General features: G+C 36.9%; 1 protein-coding gene across 1 annotated transcript in view; it reads left to right on the plus strand.

Moving 5' to 3' along the window:
* The window catches only part of FARSB (phenylalanyl-tRNA synthetase subunit beta), a 78,444-nt gene that overhangs the window by 10,690 nt on the left and 47,970 nt on the right, over positions 1–19,784 (plus strand). Inside the window, exons 3-10 of the mRNA XM_012446273.2 lie at positions 2,208–2,362; positions 4,268–4,337; positions 5,224–5,339; positions 10,331–10,481; positions 11,252–11,360; positions 12,494–12,564; positions 14,279–14,340; positions 15,544–15,595. Coding sequence (XP_012301696.2) covers positions 2,208–2,362; positions 4,268–4,337; positions 5,224–5,339; positions 10,331–10,481; positions 11,252–11,360; positions 12,494–12,564; positions 14,279–14,340; positions 15,544–15,595 — 786 coding nt within the window. The remainder of the gene's footprint in view (positions 1–2,207; positions 2,363–4,267; positions 4,338–5,223; positions 5,340–10,330; positions 10,482–11,251; positions 11,361–12,493; positions 12,565–14,278; positions 14,341–15,543; positions 15,596–19,784) is intronic.

Here is a 19,784-nt window from a genome sequence, read left to right on the forward strand (position 1 = left end):
GGGAGGTACGTGCCCGAGCTGCTAATCATCAGCCATCTTGGATCTCTCTATATATGATCTTTATGTTTGTTTTTTTTTGTTTTTTTTTTTTTCTGGCTCTGAAATTTATGTGGTTTTTGATTTCTGTAAGATTTTTGTCAGGTAGCACTGACAAACTCAGTCTTTACATATGATCATTGTATGAGCTGAGACTCTGAAACTGAAAGAAGATGTAAGCTTCTGTGTCTTGTTTTTGCAAAGGAATTAGATCTTTTTTTTTTACAGTAGTTCCTCCTTATCCACAGTTTTTTTGTTTCCACAGTTTTAGTTACCTGCAGCAAACTGTGGTTTGAAAATAGGTGAATATAGTACAATAAGAAATTCTGAGACAGAAAGAGACTACATTCATATAACTCTTATAATTATATTATTATACTTATATAAGTATATTATTATAATTGTTCTATTTTATTATTAACAAATCTCTTACTGTGCCTAATTTATAAATGAAATTTTTCATAGGTATATATGTATAGGAAGAAACAAGGCATACTTAAGGTTTAACCTATGCCAGGTTTCAGGCATCCACTGGGGAGCTTGAAACATATCCCTTGTGGATAAGGGGATACTGCTGAAAAAATGAATGCAGTTGCCTTTTTTGCTGTGGTTATTTATATTATCTTCCCTGTGTTTAGGTCCCTCCTGAGAGCTGCTATCTCCTGTGAGGTGACTCAGCTTTCTTAACTAAAAAACAGTGATTTTATTGACCCCATTGATTGAACGTTGTTTAAATTCAAATTCTTCCTCCTCTTTTTTTGTCTTTCTCCATCCCCTTCTCTTTTCTCCGTCTTTCTCCCTCTCCTCCTCTTCATTCTCTTCTTTTCCATTTTCCCTAATTTTAGAAATTTGTCTCCTGAGTTTGAGATGCCCGAGGTAGATGTTTTCTGCAGCCCAGCAGCACCTTGCACAGCCCTAGCATTGCATAGACTCCTGTGGTTCCTTGGGTGGGACTTTGGCACGTAATACTAAGTGGCCAGAGGTGAATTCCTCCGCATACTGTGCAAATGTGGATGTAATTATTAATTTAGGCAAGAATTTGACCTACTTATATTATAGCAGTGGGAGGGCATCATGTAAAACAAAAATCATTACATATTTTGATAGAAATCCATTTTTAGCAGGTTGTTGTTGGTGGAAATAGTAGGATTTCTGGTTAAGTGGAGTTTCCAGATAATTAAAGGGTAACATTTACAATTGGAATACAACTCTTAAGCATTTTGAATGAAAGTTTCTGAAATATATTTACAGTTCCCTGCTTTAGTAAACATAAGGTAGAATGTAACTTTTCTGCAGTGGTTATGTTTAGGAAAATCTGTTACTCTGCTATATAGTGTAGTGGTTGAGATAGTCTGGACTCTTTGCCTCTGCGTTAAACATGATTCTAGTGGTGTTTCTTCTGTCATCTCCCTCTTGGTTGCCTTCATTCTGCTGCACTATCCCTTTACCATCACTAGTTTGCTTCCCATTGTACCTATTATCCCTTCTAATTTTCACCAGTTTCTGATGGTCTCTGAATGTCTTTTGTTTTTATATTATCCCTCACATTCTCATGTGTACTTGGGTGCCCACAGGATTTAGGTTTTAGAGTCATCGTATAAGAAGTTGTATTTCTTTTATTTAGTGAATTCTCTTTCTTTTCCCCCTTTGACACTTTTGTTGTTACTTTATGTTCTTGGTGGTGTTTTCATTTTCTTTTAGGTTGAGATGGGAAAAGTTTTTCTGTAAAAGGCCAGATAGTAAATATTTTAGGCTTTGTAGGCTCTGTAGTCTCTGTTACAACTCAGCTGTTGCAGTTTGTAAGTAGCAATCGATAGTATATAAATGAATGGATCTGTCTGTTTTCCAGTAAATCTTTATTTACAAAAACAAGTATCAGGTATGATTTGGCCAGGGAGCCATTGCTTGCTGACCCTTGTTTAGGTGGATTTGTGCTGTTCTGGGGTGACTGAGGATGCCAGATATCCGAACTCAGTTAAAGTTGAAGTATTTTTCAGTCTGCTATGATTATAACACTTAATATTTTCATGTTGTTTTTGTCATGGATATAATAATCCCGTGTTCTTGTTGCAGAAAATATGTATAATGTAGTTACTGCTTTATAGGGCTGACAACTTCTACTTTTAAAAAGAGTTTATTTAATTTTATCATCACTTTTTGGCTTGTTTTAGACGTCTGAGAAGGAAATAATAAGTAAAGAACAAGGTAGTGTAAAGGCAGCGGGAGCCTCTGATGTTGTTCTTTACAAAATTGACGTCCCTGCCAATAGATATGATCTCCTGTGTCTGGAAGGATTGGTTCGAGGACTTCAGGTCTTCAAAGAAAGGTAAGGAAATGTGTTCCTTAAAGACTTTGCTAAGTTGGATTTTCTTTTTTTTCCTTGTCATTATCAGCAGCCACGTTTACATTTCTAGGAAAAAACTTGTACAGGCACACAGCTTTAGCTCTCAATAGAGGGTGACTTCAGGATAAGATTCATGTAGCTTGTAGCCATTTGAAAATTTCCATGAAAATTTAAGACATAACTATCCATTTTTTGGGAGCGTATTTTAAAACTGGTGGTTAATGCTTTTACGGCTTCTTCAAAAATCCTTTAGCAGGTTTGTATGATTTCTCAATCAATTAGATCAATGATCTAATTGGAATGCGTAGTTCACTTGATGTGTTAAAAAGGTCGAGAGGAAAAGGAGAGATAGCAGTCCCCTTAATTTATGAGTTCTGAGGAAGCTCAGGAGTGGAGCCCCTAACTGGAAAACCAAAGATCTTGTGACGGCTCCGTGATATCGAGCAAGTTAGTTGGGCTCTCTTGTTTCAATTTCCTAATCTGTAAGCAGATTTATAAGGCCCCTTCCAGCTTCTCGTTTAATAAGATAGAGGGGCTGGACGTGGTGGCTCATGCCTGTAATCCCAGCACTTTGGGAGGCTGAGGCTGGTGGATCACTTGAGGTCAGGAGTTCAATACCAGCCTGGCCAGCATGGTGAAACCCTGCCTCTACTAAAAATAGAAGTTAGCCAGGCATAATGGCCTGCACCTGTAGTCCCAGCTACTCAGGAGGCTGAGGCATGAGAATCGCTTGAACCTGGGAGGTGGAGGTTGCAGTGAGTTGAGATTTGCATCACTGCACTCCAGCCTGGGCAACAGAGGGAGACTCCATCCCCCCCAAAAAAAGATAGAGGGTAACAAATACATAAAGTAAAAAAAAATAACAGCTATCAAAATTAATTGTTTTTGATTACTTCTGTGTTACCTGGTCAGCTGCAAAAGAATGAGTTCTAACTGATGGGTTAGATTCTGAAATTGTGGGGCTTTAGGTGAGTGATGGTTATTGGTGAAATGATGGTAATTAGACATTAGGTTAAAGATGGTTAAAATGTGGAGTTGACCCAGTTGGTTTCCTGCAGGACAAGCAGATGCTTTATTTTAGGATCAAGGTTAACTCCTAAGAGGTCGTTTCCCAAACCTGCCCAATGAGAATCTGTATTTTTAACAGTCTCCTTGTGATTTTTATGGTCAGACAGAATTAGGAAAGCAACATTAAACCTTTTTCACTTAAAGTGAGTCCATGGACCAGCAGCATCTAAATCACCTGAGAACTTACTAGAAATACAGTCTTAGTTGCCACCCAGCACCTATTAAGTCAGAATCTGTGGTTTAACAGACTTCCCAGTTGATTGTAAGCACATTGAAATTTGAGAAGCATTGCCTTAAAACAGTAATTTCCAATTTCTCGCTATGATAAGAGTTCCCTAGAGATGCCTTCAGAATGCACCATTTACCAAACCTTTGTCTTCACTTTTTTGATTCAATAGGTCCAGATGGAACCAGGGAATCTGTATTTTCCATAAGCTCTGTTTTTTTCCTAGAAGCTCAGAATCTCATAGTTAGAATAACTATGTTAACTTAAAAGTTAATCCAGTCCCTCAGCTGATGTTGAAATGCTTCTTAAATAATTGCTCAGTTAACAGTTTTGTAGCCTTTGCTGGAATGCTAGTGATAGGAAATACATGACTATGAGGCATCTTATATCTTTTTTGGACAACTTTAGATGTTAAAAATGTTGCTATTTTTTTTTTTCGTGTTCAGCCAAAATTTGACTTGCTGTAACTCAGCCCATTGTCCTAATTCATTTTGTATACTTCCTCTACATAGCATAGAATGTAATTAGTTTATATAATTAATTTTATAATGTCTCAATTAATTATGAGTAAATTTATTTTAATATTATTTTAGGATAAAGCCTCCGGCGTATAAACGGGTAATGCCTGATGGAAAAATTCAGAAACTCATTATCACAGAAGAGGTAATAAGGATAAATTCTTATTTTTCTTAAAAAAAATTTTTTTTATACATGTTTGTATAAGGTGGGGAGGAAAAAGAAATAAAGCTTACTCTTTTTTTTTTGGAGACAGAGTCTGGCTCTATTGCCCAGGTGGCAGTGCAGTGGTGCAATCTTGGCTCACTGCAGCATCTTCCCAGGCTCAAGTGATCCTTTCACCTCAGCCTCCTGAAGTTGGGAGTACCGGCACACGCCACCATACCTGGCTAATTTTTTGTGTTTTTTAAAAATGGGGTTTCACCATGTTGCCCAGGCTGGTCTCAAATTCCTGAGCTCAAAGGATCCTTCCCTGGTAGCCTCCTACACTGCTGGGATTATAGGTGTGAGCCACTGTGCCTGGCCCAAAGCTTATACTTCTAAAAAATGTGATATTCTTTGATCATTTGCTAACATGAGTATATACTTAGCCCCTAGCTCTTAAAAAAAAATTTTAACCTAGGAATGATAACAAGCAAAGCCTCTGCTTTCCATAAATAATTTTGGATAATAATATTAAATGCATATTTAAAACACACTTGAGATATAATTGTTTAAATTGTGGAACATTAATGAAATTTTAAAAGATTTTAAACTTTTCAGAGGGAATATTTTGGTAAAAATATGAATTAAGAGCAAACTTTTTCTCAATTGTTTAATGCATTTTCAGAAATCTTACTGAAATGTAAATTCTGTCAAGACAGTGACTTTGTTTCTTGCTTACCACTTTATTGCTTGTCGATTGAATAAATTAATGTATACTTGTTTGAATGAAAATGTATGCCAGTGGCAAGAGTGCAGATGCCTTTTATTATAATATATTACAAAGAAAAGCCTTCCTGTTTGCTACCTCTAATGATATCATGAATTTCAGACAGCTAAGATACGTCCTTTTGCGGCAGCAGCAGTTCTCCGAAATATAAAGTTTACTAAAGATCGATATGACAGCTTCATCGAACTTCAGGAGAAATTACATCAGAATATTTGCAGGTTTGTGGCTGTATCTTCTTTCTTCCTTGCCTTCCCCTTTCCCTGTCCCCATCTCCTTTCCATCCTGATCCCTCTCCCTCTTCTCTCTTGCCACTTCTGCCCTCTTTCTATCTCTCCTTCCTTTCTTCCTCTGCAGATTTTTTACAAAGCATTTCTAAATTAATAGAATGTGACAGATCATGAGAATTTAACTTTGCTTCACCAGATACATGTTACTGCTTGTAAATGGTACATGCATGGAGAAACAGGAGGTCTATTTTGAATACTACATAGGAGAAGAATTATCTAGACCTAGAGACTTCCCTGCTTTTTGTTGTTTTTTGTTGTTGTTCAGATCAGCAGTGAATTATACTACCAAGTATAATCCATAGGAATGAAGTATGATATATCATTTTTAAAATGGAAATAAAATTTTGGCTTATTCTCACTTTTTGAGTGAGAATAATTATAAATTGACAGATAAAACTTGAATTTAAATGACTAAATTTTACTTATTCGTTCTTTACATTACTATGCATAATTTCCTGCACAGCTCCCTCTAAGGCAATGATCTTCAAACCTATATAATTCCTGAACTCCTAAAGGTCAGTGAAGGTAACAATGGGAATCCTTGAACTAATTTAAGTATTTCAAAATCCTAATGGAAACTGTATACTTACTGATGAGAAACCTCAGACTTTAGCTAATATATTAAGCTTATTTGTGTTGGTCCTGAAATAGATCAACATATGTTACTGCATGTTGATCCAAAGGTATGATTGATAGTTACATATGTCTCAAATAAAAATAGAAAAAAGACTTTTTGTTTATTTATTTTTGTGTGCGATCTGCCACAAATAATCATAGTTTGGTAATAGACACTATTTAATAATCGTAGTTTGGTAATAGACACTAGGAGGAGCTTAGGTGTATGGGATGGTCTAGGGACAGGATAGAGGAGAACCGTAGACATTTTCTGCTATGGTGAAAAACACTGAAAAATTAAAATCACACATATGCTTAAGCTCATGAGGCTTTTTTTTCCTGAAACATGTTTGTGCATGTGGTAGAAGCAACATTTTTTTCAGATTCCAAATAATGTTTATTCCCTGTTCTTTTATATAAAAAGAGTTTATATGTCAGCTTGCTAATATGTCATTATTAAGCAAAGCAATAACAATAACTATTTATTTTAAGGAGCTATTTTAATCTAAACAAACATTTTCTTTAACTTTAAGCTCTGTTTTATTTGGTATTTCTGGAAATCATGAGATTTTTCTAAGGGGAAGAATTGAATACATCCTAATACTTTGGTGTGCCAGAGTTCTTTTCTGTCAGTAAATCCTAATTAACCTCTTTAATAAGCTTTGGAAATTTACGTGTTTCAATGAATATATCCATATTGTCTAAGTTATTAAATTTATTGAGATAAAGTTGTTCATGTTTCCTTGTTATCCTTTTAATATCTGTGGTATCTGTAGTGATGTCACCTCTCTCATTCCTCTGTCTTCTCTCTTTTTTTCCTTTGAGCAGTGTGGCTAGAGGTTTATCGGTTTTATTGATCTTTTTGTTTGTTTGTTTTGAGGAAGGATTTTGCTCTGTTGCCCAGGCTGGAGTCCAGTGGCATGATCATCTCATTGTAACCTCAAAACTCCTGTGCTCAAGGGATCCTCCTGCCTCAGCCTCCTAAGTAGCTGGAACTACAAGCATAAGCCACTACACCTGGCTAATTTTTAAATTTTTTGTAGAGACAGGGGTCTTGCTTGATTGTCCAGGCTGGCCTTGAGCTCCTGGCTTTAAGTGATCCTCCTGTCTCAGCCTCCCAAAGTGCTGGGGTTATAGGCCTAAACCACCATGCTTGGCTAATTGTATTGATCTTTCAAAGAATGAACTTTTGATTTCATTGATCCTTCTCTTATTTTTTCCTCTATTTTTATTAAGCCTCTTTCTTTGGCTAGTTAGTCCCTACTGCTGAGGCAAGACCCTTTTACCTACTGTATCCACTGCTACATGAGCAGTGAAGTTTTAGTCTGTGTGAGTGTAGGCACTGTTTCCTCTAATTCTCTTGGATAATTCTTTCCTGGCCTTGGGTAGTTTTCTCAGCTGTATGTTCTGATCAGTACTCACCTCACCAGTACTTAAGTGGGCCCCTCTGCATATCTTCAGAGTTCTTTCTCTGTGTACCTCTGCTTTTCTTTGGGACTCTGCCCAGTTTGACCTCCCCAAACTCTCAGCTGTGTTTCTTGCTCTCAGCGAGTCTCCTGGGCTTCACCGGGCCCCCTTTCCTGCCCTATAGTCAGGGCTCGCCTCACTTGTTTCCTGTGTCTCAGGGATTGCTGCCCTACATTGCCTTCTGTTAGGTGCCATGAAAACTATTGTTCCGTGTATTTTGCTCTTTAGTTGTTTCAGGCAAAAGTCAATCTAGTCTGTTACTCTGTGTTGGCTTGAAGTGCCTAGCGAGTCTTTTACTTCAGTTATTTTACTTTTCTTCTCTGCAATCCACTGTTTTTTTTTTTTTAAAAAATAGTTTCTTTTATGCAGATATTTCCTCATCTATTTATTATGTGTGTATTTTTCCATAATTCTTGAACATTTTTTGGTAGCAGCTTTAAAATCTGTGTGGCAGTATCAGAATCTGGGGCATCTTGGCGTTGGTTTCTGTGGACTGTGTTCTGTAGAACTTCTCATGTGTTCCATATTACTTCTCACGTCCATTGCCTTTTGATGACTATAGAATATTATGTTAGGAAAGAGTCTTGACTTTGCTTTGTTTCTCTGAAGAGTGGTTTTTGTTCTTTGAGGCAAAGACTTGAATACTTAGCTAGACTCAGACTCGGCAGCAGTTCAGTTTTCTGCTCAGCTCTTTTACCTTTCAGTTGCCACTCTTTTATAGCAGGACTTTGAAATTTTTACCATTATGTTGAATAAAATCTTGATTTCTGAGTATTTTTAGTTTTTTCATATCTTACTGTATTTGGAATGTTAATCTTTTTCCTGTATATGTTGTACACCTTTCTGTGTTTTTTGACGTTGGGTGTCTTCTGGACCTGTAAGTTGGGTATAGTTATCAGTCTTTCTGTATGACTTTTCGGTTTTATGACCTACTTAAGAAGTGGTGTCCTATTCTACAATTTTAAGCATTTTCTTCTATATTTTCTTATTTTGTTTTATTTTTTTGAGACAGGGTCTCACTCTGTTGCCCAGACTGGATGGCCTACAGTGGTGCAATCACAGCTCACTATAGCCTTGACCTCCCTGGCTCAAGTGATCCTCCAGCCTCAGCCTCCCAAGTAGCTGAGACCACAGGTGTATATACCACCACACCCAGCTAATTTTTAAATTTTTTGTGGAAATGGGGTCTCACCATGTTGCCCAGGCTGGTCTTAATCTCTTGGGCTCAAGCAGTCTTCCTGCCTTGGCCTCCCAAAGTGTTGAGATTACAGGGGTAAGCCACCTCACTTGGCCTCTATTTTCTTTGAATAATTTTTATGGTGTCTTTTGTATGTGTGCCTGTATGTTTGTTTTTTGCTTTTCAAAATGCTTAAGTCTTTGATTCATCTGGAATTAAGTTTTTTTGTGTGTTTTTTATTTTTTTGAGAGAGTCTTGTTCTGTTGCCCAGGCTGGAGTGCAGTGGCGCCATCTCGGCTCACTGCAACCTCCGCCTCCCAGGTTCAAGCAATTCTCTGCCTCAGCCTTCCAAGTAGCTGGGATTACAGGCACCCACCACCACCCCTGGCTAATTTTGGCACTTTTAGTAGAGACAGGGTTTCACCATCTTGGCCAGGCTGGTCTTGAACTCCTGACCTCATGATCCTTCTGCTTCAGCCTCCCAAAGTGCTGAGATTACAGGTGTGAGCATGCCTGGCTTGGAATTAATTTTTTTATTGCTGATTTGAAATTGAAATTTTGGTGATGTTTTGAGGTAGTGTGTTAAGATTAAGGGACCAATATTAATATCTAAGGAAACGGACTTACCTGTGCATTTGTCAATTATCAATTTACCTAGGTTTGTTGAACCATGTATATTTTATCCTATGATAGTTGTGGGTTTATTATCTTCTGTAAGCATATGACTAATTGAGTAAAGTAACACTTCCTTTTTGCCTGTTAGCAATTCTCTTCAACCCTATTTATTAAAGTTCTAGTTCACCAGTCCTGCAGTCCTGGAAGTTGACCAAAATGTAATATTAAGCATTTTAAACTGATTTTAGTGCACATACATTTTGTGCACTAAAGAATTTTGACCAAGTTTTTCTTTTCGAATTGACTGTTAGAAAGCTTAGAAACAAACTTGTGACCCTCCCTGGTAAGACTTAGGCCCTTAGATCCTAATTCAGAATTAACATTTCCTGCCTCGGTTTTACATCCCTACTTCTGTTTCTTTCTCTCCAATTTTGTAGCTTGCTGTAATTTCCTACAATTACCTTAAATTTTTTGTGGGTAAACTGTAGAACAAGTGAAATGAATACCTTTTGAACTTCCTTATACATTAAACTCAAACTGTTATTCAGAGCTCTTAAAATTTTTTTCCATGACTAAAGTAATGCAGCTATATGATAAAATTTAAGAAAACATAGAAAAGCCAAAAAAAAAAAAACCACAACAATTTGGTAGTTTATTCTAATTTATTGAAGCATGTTTAGTTGAATATATCAAGAAGAAATAGGTTACAAGAGGTAAAGGAAATGCTAACTTTGAAGATATCCTAGAAACAGTATTTGGGAAAACATAATGGCAAGGAATTTTCTTCAGCTTCTGAAATCATGTATTTCAAGTAGTTTTGTGATTTCTCAGTACTCTTAATGGTTGTGAGAATTTGTTCATTATATGCCACTAACGATGCCATGTAGTAGCAATTTGCTGTTTCAGGGAAGTATCTGAAATAATTTACAAAATATATATAGTCTATGTTTATGTTATCTTTAGAATTTCTGCTTTAGAATATTCACATCTTTATCATTGTCTTCCTTTCCTTTCCTCCCTTCTTCTCCCTCACCCTCTCAACAATTAGGAAAAGAGCATTGGTTGCTATTGGTACCCATGATTTGGACACTTTGTCAGGCCCATTTACTTATACTGCAAAGCGTCCTTCAGATATCAAATTCAAGCCTCTAAATAAGACCAAGGAATATACAGCCTGTGAACTGATGAACATATACAAGGTAAGTACTGTTTCTGATTATGCAGTAGCTTTGCAAAAATCATGAAATTCCATCAGAGTCAAGCCTTGCAACTAGGGAAATGTAGTAAATACTTTTAAAAAATAGCACTGTTTGAGCTCCAACCTAGAGATAGTGATTCATCTGATCTAGAGTGGGACTTGAACACAGTTTTCTTTTATTTAATGTTACATTTTTAACTTCTGATATGATTTCGGTGTACTGCTGAGATTGAGAACCACTGAAGTAGACATACCACATTGTAATCTTCATATTTGGGTATAATTGAAACTCATTATAAAGTATAAAGAACAGTAAGACTTAGTGTTTTTGTGGGGAATACTGTTATAAATACTACTTCCCATTATTTAAAAGTCCAGCAGCAAAAATGAATTCAGTAGTCATTTTGGATTGTATTTAACAAATAAAAAAAATGGGTGTCATTTAGAAAAAGCAGCTGTCATCCTAGCCCTGATTTGCAAGTAACTTCTTCCTGTTTATCTAAATAGTTTTGTCATGTTTTATGTTTCCGTTGAAATGATTGAGGCATACCAGTGCAAATCTGTTTTCACTCTTGAGAAATGACTCAATTGTGTTCATTGAATATTGGAATATTAATTTATATTAGAAAATCTTTTAAATTCAGAACTTTCTTTAATTTGGGACTGTTTTAATGTTTTTCTGACTTTTCCCCTTCTTTTTTAATATTAGGTCATTATGTAAACTATAGTGATAGAAATTTAAAAAACTAATTTTATTTGTTTTGTTTTCAGACTGACAATCACCTTAAACAGTATTTGCATATCATTGAAAACAAACCCCTGTATCCAGTTATCTGTGATAGCAATGGTGTTGTCCTTTCAATGCCTCCCATCATCAATGGTGAGTTATTTCATAAGCATCACAGATCTTTGCTGTTTCCTTTTAATCTTCAGCATTTCTGTAGAATTCTCAATAGACTTGGCTGAATCAAATTCAAGTAACTCATAATCTGAGTATCTCAGGTCTTTTGTAGATTCTAACCATTCTTTTCATTCATTTATTCAACATTTTACTGGTGATTCTTAGGTAATTTATAATATGTTCATACATTTATAAATATTTTCTGATGCTAGGCTTTGAGTTCTGTTAAATTCCTCCAAAGGCAGTTGATGTTTTGGTTTTAGTAGGTATTCATTTGGTTAAACTCAGAGTCAAACTCTGTCATATATGTCGTTTTTTTTCTTTCTTTTCTCTTTTTTGTTTTTTTGAGACAGGTTCTTGCTCTGTCACCAGGCTGGAGTGTAGTGGTGCAATCATGGCTCACTGCAACCTTAAACTCCTGGGCTCAAGTGATTCTCCCACCTTGGCCTCCCAAAGCCCTGGGGTTATAGATATGAGCTGCCATGTCTGGACTTGCCTATAGTTTTATAGTTAAACTAAAACTTTTAATTTAAATTTTGCCCTCTTAATTCCTTTCTGACGGCTATTTTTATGAGGCAGTTTGAATGTATTTACAAAACGTAATGATGTTTGAGCCATAGATGTTTGCCTTTCTGGAGGTAAGAAGGAGGCTTAGCTGATTTGCTATGAGAAGGAGAAGGTTCGTCTCAAGATATTGGACTCTAGTAGTTACAGCGGTTAAAAACATGGGCCCCAGAGTTAACCAGATCTAGACCCAAATTCTAGCCTTGCTGCTTGTGATCATGGTCAAGTAGTTTAATCTCTCTGAACTTTGTTTCTTGCCAGCAATTACATCATGGTGTTGTGGTAAAGATTAGAGGAGACAACCTATGTTAAGTGCTTGGCATAGCATCTGACCCACTGTATGCGTTCAGTAAAGGCCTGTTAATTATTTTATTTTCATTCTTCAACTTGCAGTGGGGGCTTAAATAAAAGTTGTTTATCCCTTTGCTCTTAAGGTGTTTTTAATGTGTTTCATGTTTAAAATGTAGTTTCTGTTTTGTTGAGCTTAATAGTGCACTTCTATTTCTGAAACTAGTTATTGTGTTGTTATTGTTTTGTGTTCATTGCAGGGGATCATTCCAGAATAACAGTAAATACTAGAAATGTTTTTATTGAATGCACGGGAACTGACTTTACGAAGGTAAATAAAACTTTTATTCAATTTGTATATGATCAGATGGGATAGATTTTATTTCTGGACCAAGACTAAATGGCTAAAATGTAAAATACATGCATTTTGTAGATGGGAACATATTTTAGAAATTTAAAAAGATAGATATTCTACACTTTGGTTATGGTGCTTTCATTAATTTAACAAATGTTTAGTGAGCACCAAATGTCTTTCCAGTGCCAGCAATTTAATAATGAGTTACATGTTTCGTCACTTCAAAGAACTCCTGGGGGAGAGTTAGTCATATACGTAACTATAAAACACAAAATGGAATGAGTACTGTAGCAAGATCTATATAAATTGTTTATCTAGTTGACTTAATTTAAATGCTTAGTAATTTGGTACCTTTGTGTACTTAGTAAAATCTTAAAAAAAAAAAATGAACTTGCTATGAAGAAGCTTTATGTAGTAAATTGATAAATGGTTTATGCACAAAAATTATCTAGAATATAATTCTTTACTCACTTTTAGTCACTTCATCTATTGGATTCCTATGAAAGCTTTTTCTGTGACATGTCTTCTTTACATATGCTAAATGAGGTAGCAGTTAAACAAATTAAGAAAAGTAAACTCAAATGGCAGGAGAAGGCTGGAGTATAGAAACAGGTCAAATAAATGGTATTCATGTACATCTTATATGACTAGAGGCCGTTGTGATATATTTCATTTATAATTTTATGTATTCCTTGCCTTCAGAAATATTGCCAGGATAATTCAGCTTTTAATATTAATTTTTTTTTTGAGACAAAGTCTCACGCTGTCGCCCAGGCTGGAGTGCCGTGGCATGATCTTGGCTCACTGTAACCTCCACTCCCAGGTTCAGGTAATTCTTCTGCCTCAGCCTCCTGAGTAGCTGGGATTACAGGCACGTGGCACTACGCCCAGCTGATTTTTGTATTTTTAGTAGAGACGGGTTTTCACCATGTTGGTCAAGCTGGTCTCGAACTCCTGATCTTGTGATCCACCCGTTTTGACCTCCCAAAGTGCTGGGATTACAGGCGTGAGCCACCACATCTGGCCTAATACTAAATTTTTTCAAAAAATTTAATTCATGCATTTACAGACCTTGAATGTCTTTCCTGAAGCCTGTATATATAGGGAGTGAAATATATATATAAGAGTAAAGCATATATCCCAATAAGGTTACTGTATTTTTTTTTAAGAATTTTTTTTGAAAGAAAAATTATTTTAACAAATCTATATGGCCTTTACTACGTGCCAATGTATTATTTAATCTTCGTAATAACCAAATGAGATAGGAACTTTCGTTATCTCCACTTAACAGATAAGAAAAGCAGCTTGCCCAATGTCATGCTGCTAGTAAGTGCTTGAGCCAGGATTCAAGCAGTCTGGCTTCAGAGACTTAGAGAGTGATAAGATTTATTCCAGTAACTAGCCATTTGTCGCTATTGAAGCCCAGTGAACCTGAGGTTGGGAGTGGGGGAACAAAATGATTTGTCTCAGTCATGGATTATAGCTGTCAGAGAACTGCATAAATGCAGAACACCTGAAGATAAGGGTAGGCCTACTCATGTTTTCATTCCACTTCCTTTCCTAAAATGTATATGTAAAGGTCCATTAGATGTTTGGGGACGCAATTATATTAAATATTAATTCATTTCCATCTGAGTGAAGAGAAGATATTTATAGATTACCATAATATTTGTTTTTCTTTTCTTTGTAGGCAAAAATAGTTCTTGATATTATTGTCACCATGTTCAGTGAATATTGTGAGAAACAATTTACGTAAGTTCATCCAGCACCATTATTGATGGCCCACTGTTCTGAAGGCAAGGCCTTGTGCCAAATATAAAGATAGGCCAGGTGTGGTGGCTCACACCTATAATCTTAGCACTTTGGGAGACTCAGGTGGGAAGATTGCTTGAGCCCAAGAGTTCAAGACCAGCCTGGGCAACACAGGAAGACACTATGTCTACAAAAAATTAAAACTTAACCTGGGTTTCCTCCTGTAATCCCAACTATCGAGGAGACTGAGGCAGGAGGATTGCTTGAATCTGAGAGGTCAAGGCTGCTGTGAGCTATGTTTGTGCCGCTGCACTTCAGACAGAGTCACAGAACAAGACACTGTCTAAAAAAAAATGAATGAATAAACAAATAAATATAAAGATTAAAAATGTGGTTCCTGTAACTAGAACATATAATCTATTCAGAAAGATAAGACATATGCATAACCATTGGATAAAGTCATAAGTGTTAAGTACTTTAAAAAGTTTTGGTGATATTCTGGCTGTTTGTAAGGGCAAATTACTGCCAGCTGATACAATCTGAGAAGGCTTCATGGAGGCAATGAAATTTAAGCTGTGTTTGGGGATCATTAGATTTGAGAATATATAAATGGAGGAACAGCAGAAGAACAGCTAAGCAGAGGTAGAGAAGCATATACAAGAGCAAAGCATGCATCCCGTATCAGTAAGATTACTGTATTTTTTCCAAAGCATATTTTTAACTTAGAAAATTATTTAACAAATCTATATGATCCTTGGTACTAGCATCATAGTTTATTCTAGAATATTAATATAATTGAAAAGAAATATATAACTATAGAAAGCATGATTGAAATTATATGGGCAGCATCAGGTTTTTTTTTCAATTGATTTTCATTTCAGTGGTTCTGTCAGTTTTGTCGTATGGTACACTGCCCTGGTAAAGCCTAGAATGTGGGTATCAATATTGGCAAGGAGTCCCTGTAGGATGCATGCTTTGCAGTACTGGAAAATAAACCTTTCAAGTAGGTAGTGCCTGAAAACGACATAGGAAGCCTGGGAGATGAAATGATAGAGTAATACTGTATATAGCAAGATCAATCCAAACGGTGTTGGAATCGGGTAGATGGAATATGGTGAGGCTGTAGTTGTAGCCCAAATGAAAGATTTGATAATCATGGCACATTTTTTTCTTAAGTATTTTATTTCTGGCTTTTGTTTTCAGGGTCGAAGCTGCTGAGGTGGTTTTTCCTAATGGAAAATCCTATACCTTTCCAGTAAGTGCTTAAGAAACTTCATGATTATGACAACAATACTAATGATAATATCTATAGAGCACTCATGTTCTGTCTGTCTACCCATCCCCTACCTACCCACCTGTGTGTCGGGTGCTATACTATGTGCATTACATGGATTTAGGCCTCACAATAATCCTGTGAGGGTAGGTGCTATTATTACGCTTTTTCCAGATGGAGACCCTGAGACCTTGAGATGTCAAATACCTTGCCTTTTTTTTTTTTTTTCTTTTTTGAGACAGAGTCTCGCTCTTGTTGCCCAGGCTGGAGTGCAATGGTGCGATCTTGGCTCACCACAACCTCCGCCTCCTGGGTTCAGGTGATTCTCCTGCCTTAGCCTCCCAAGTAGCTAAGATTACAGGAGCCTGGAACGACACCTGGATAATTTTGTATTTTTGGTAGAGACAGGGTTTCCTCCATGTTGGTCAGGCTGGTTTCAAACTCCCAACTTCAGGTGATCCGCCTGCCTTGGCCTCCCAAAATGCTGGGTGGCCACCGCGTCTGGCCACCTCACTTATTTTAAAGTAGTAGAGCTAGAATCTAAATTCAGACAGTTGTATGCTAGCTGTCAACACACAACATTATACAACAACATTGTGTGATTATAATTCCTATGATTTATTATCTTATTAACTAGTTAACTGATTAGTTTTTTCTTAATGTTTTTATTCTTTAATTGGCACATAAAAATTGTACATATTTATGGGGTACAGTGTGATATTTCAACACATGTATATAATATGTAATGATTAAACCATGGTGGTTGGCATATCCATCATCTCAGACATTTATTATTTTGTTGTGTTGGGAACATTCATAGTCTGCTCCTCTACATTTGAAAATATACAATAAACTGTTGTTAATTATATTATAGCACCCTATAGTGCTGTAGAACAATAGAACTTTTTAACTGGATAATTTATCGTCTCACTCCTTTTAAGATTACTCAGCCCTCCAAATGTAATTAGTCTGTTCACACTTGAATTAACAGTTGCTGAAGGCCATCATTGTAACTAATAAATAATTTCAAATGTATTAATAAGACTAATTTAGTAGTAAGCACACAGTTATTGTCAAGACGTAAGATCTTGGTAAAAAATCTAAACCCCTTCTTGGAGGGCTTTGTCCCTCCAAGATGACTGTTTTAAGACATAACAGTATCATAGTCACTTCGTGGTTTTCATTCAGTGAGGCCATTCTTTGATGAGCTTTTTCTTCTCCTTCGAATCTTTCACTATTCCCTTGTTATTTATGAAGTATATCACAGCCTGAAATAGTTTCTACTATTTAGATAGCTTTTATAGTAGATGAAACCTGCTAAGATCAAATCCTCCCTATTCCAGAAAACATTTGCATTTAGCATCATATTTTATTCTAGAGCATTAATTATACTTCAAAAGAAACATAACTGTATGAAGCATAACTGAAATTATATGGGCAATATAATCAGTTTTTAAAAGTTGATTTGGATTGAAGTAGCTGTTATCAGTTGGCTTTTGTTATTTAACAAACTACCCCCAAGACTTAGTGGCTTAAAACAGCAACCATTTATTTATCCCATGATTCTCTTGGTCAATAGAGTAGTTTTCCTGGTCTGAGCAAATCTGGCTAATCTCTGCTGGGCTTGCTCATATGTAGTCAGTTGACTGGTTGACTAGCAACTGGATAATCTGGGATGGTCTCATTCTCCTTTGCTTCCTGGCAGTGGCGTCAACAAGTGACGTGCCCCTCATCATCCAGCAGACTAGCTTGGACTTTTTTTATGTGGGGTTGGTTACAGGGTTCCTAGCAGCAAGAGAGCATGGCTGGTGCCCAGGTCTTTTTCAAACATTATTCTGTTGGCCAAAGCCAGTCATTTGGCTAGATTTAAGGAGTGGAAGATAGATGCCATCTCCTGATTGGAAGATTGGCAGTGTCACATTGCAAGGCCATGGATACAGAGAAGGGAGAAATTTGTGGCTGTTTTTGCAATTTATGATGGTAGCAGGTTAGGATTAGCTGGAGATAGCTTTTTAGATGGTTTTAAAATAATGTCTAAGAAAAATTTCTTTTTCTTTTTCTTTTTTCTTTGAGACGGAGTCTTGCTCTGTCACCAGGTTAGAGTGTAGTGGTGCAATCTCGACTCACTGCAACCTCCACCTCCCGGGTTCAAGTGATTCTTCTGCCTTAGCCTGCTGAATAGCTGGGACTACAGGCGTGTGCCACCATGCCTAGCTAATTTTTTGTATTTTTAGTAGAGATGGGATTTCACCATGTTGGCCAGGATGGTCTTAATCTCTTGACCTTGTGATCTGCATGCCTCGGCCTCCCAAAGTACTGAGATTACAGGCATGAGCCACCATGCGTGGCCTCTTTTTCTTTTTAATATGAAGACTTGTCAAGTGTTACTAAAAGTGATTATATATTATTGGGAAGAAAAGGATAAATATATTTTAATATTTGGGTCATTCTTATTCTCACGTGGATAATCCCTTAAAATCATTTCTTCGTAATATAGAGATCTTTTGTAAGTTTGAGATGGTGGACTTTGAAAAGGAGTACTATGTGAGTGTTTTGGCATTTGTTCATTTATTTTCTCCTAAACTTAAATTAGAACAGCTTTTCTTAGTGAAGGATCCTCTGGGGGAAGCTGATTCTTTCTCACATTAAATGGCACATTTTCTCAAACTCTTTTTTTCTAGTGTTTTGTTATTTCATAGAAAAGAATAAAGTTTTAAAATAAGAGAACTAGAGGAGATAAGTGGTCAGTAGTCAGAGTAATGGTTAAACGTGTGTGCTCTGGAATCGAGTAATGGTTAAAGGTGTGTGCTCTGGGATCAAGTAATGGTTAAAGGTGTGTGCTCTGGAATCGAGTAATGGTTAAAGGTGTGTGCTCCGGGATCGAGTAATGGTTAAAGGTGTGTGCTCTGGGATCGAGTAATAGTTAAAGGTGTGTGCTCTGGGATCGAGTAATAGTTAAAGGTGTGTGCTCTGGGATCGAGCAATGGTAAAGGTGTGTGCTCTGGGATCAAGTAATGGTTAATGGTGTGTGCTCTGGGATCAAGTAATGGTTAAAGGTGTGTGCTCTGGGATCGAGCAATAGTAAAGGTGTGTGCTCTGGGATCAAGTAATGGTTAAAGGTGTGTGCTCTGGAATAGAGTAATGGTTAAAGGTGTGTGCTCTGGAATAGAGTAATGGTTAAAGGTGTGTGCTCTGGAATAGAGTAATGGTTAAAGGTGTGTGCTCTGGAATAGAGTAATGGTTAAAGGTGTGTGCTCTGGAATCGAGTAATGGTTAAAGGTGTGTGCTCTGGAATTGAGTAATGGTTAAAGGTGTGTGCTCTGGAATCGGGTTGTCTTAATTTCTTTATTAATTCATTTGTTCATTAGTTACTTTTTTTTTTTTTTTTTTTGAGATGAGAGTCTCATTCTGTTACCCAGGCTGGAGTGCAGTGGCGTGATCTTGGCTCACTGCAACTTCTGCTTCCCATGTTCAAGCAGTTCTCCTGCCTCAGCCTCCTGAGTAGCTGGGATTACAGGCTCATGCCATGACAGCCAGCTAATTTTTGTATTTTTAGTAGAGATGGGGTTTCGCTATGTTGGCCAGGCTGATCTCGAACTCCTGACCTCAGGTGATCCACACGCCTCTGCCTCCCAAAGTGTTGTGATTACAAGCATGAGCCACCACCTGTAATCCTTATTACTTGTTCCATGCATGCATTCACTCATTAAATATATATACCAAATGCTTATTATCTGATAATCATTTTCTAAGCACTGGGCATATAGCACCACTTGAACTCAGCAGCTTACTATTGTTGTGACCTGGAACTAGTTATTCAGCTAAAATTCAAATTCCTTATCTGTCAAATGAGAATACTAATAGCATCTGTTGTGAAGATTAAGTAAGATTATCTTAAAAATGCATCTTGTACTATTCAGCTCGTAATAACTATTTAGCTTGTAGTAACTGTTCAGAAAACTTACTTATTACTTTGCAGTCTTCATCATGTACCTCCAAACCCTACAGATCTTGAAAACATGCAGATTGGGTGGGCTTCAATAGCTCTGGTGTCACTGGCATTAGCTGTCAAGACCTGCAGTCTGCCTTTCTCACGAGCACTCAGGTGATGCTGGTGCTTCTGCTCTGAGGACTGCATTTTGAGTAGCAAGGCTCTGGACCGTTGCCCTTA

Source organism: Aotus nancymaae, unplaced genomic scaffold (assembly GCF_030222135.1).
Source record: "Aotus nancymaae isolate 86718 unplaced genomic scaffold, 86718_ANA_hifiasm-v0.15.2.pri h1tg000008l, whole genome shotgun sequence".
Taxonomy (NCBI): domain Eukaryota; kingdom Metazoa; phylum Chordata; class Mammalia; order Primates; family Aotidae; genus Aotus; species Aotus nancymaae.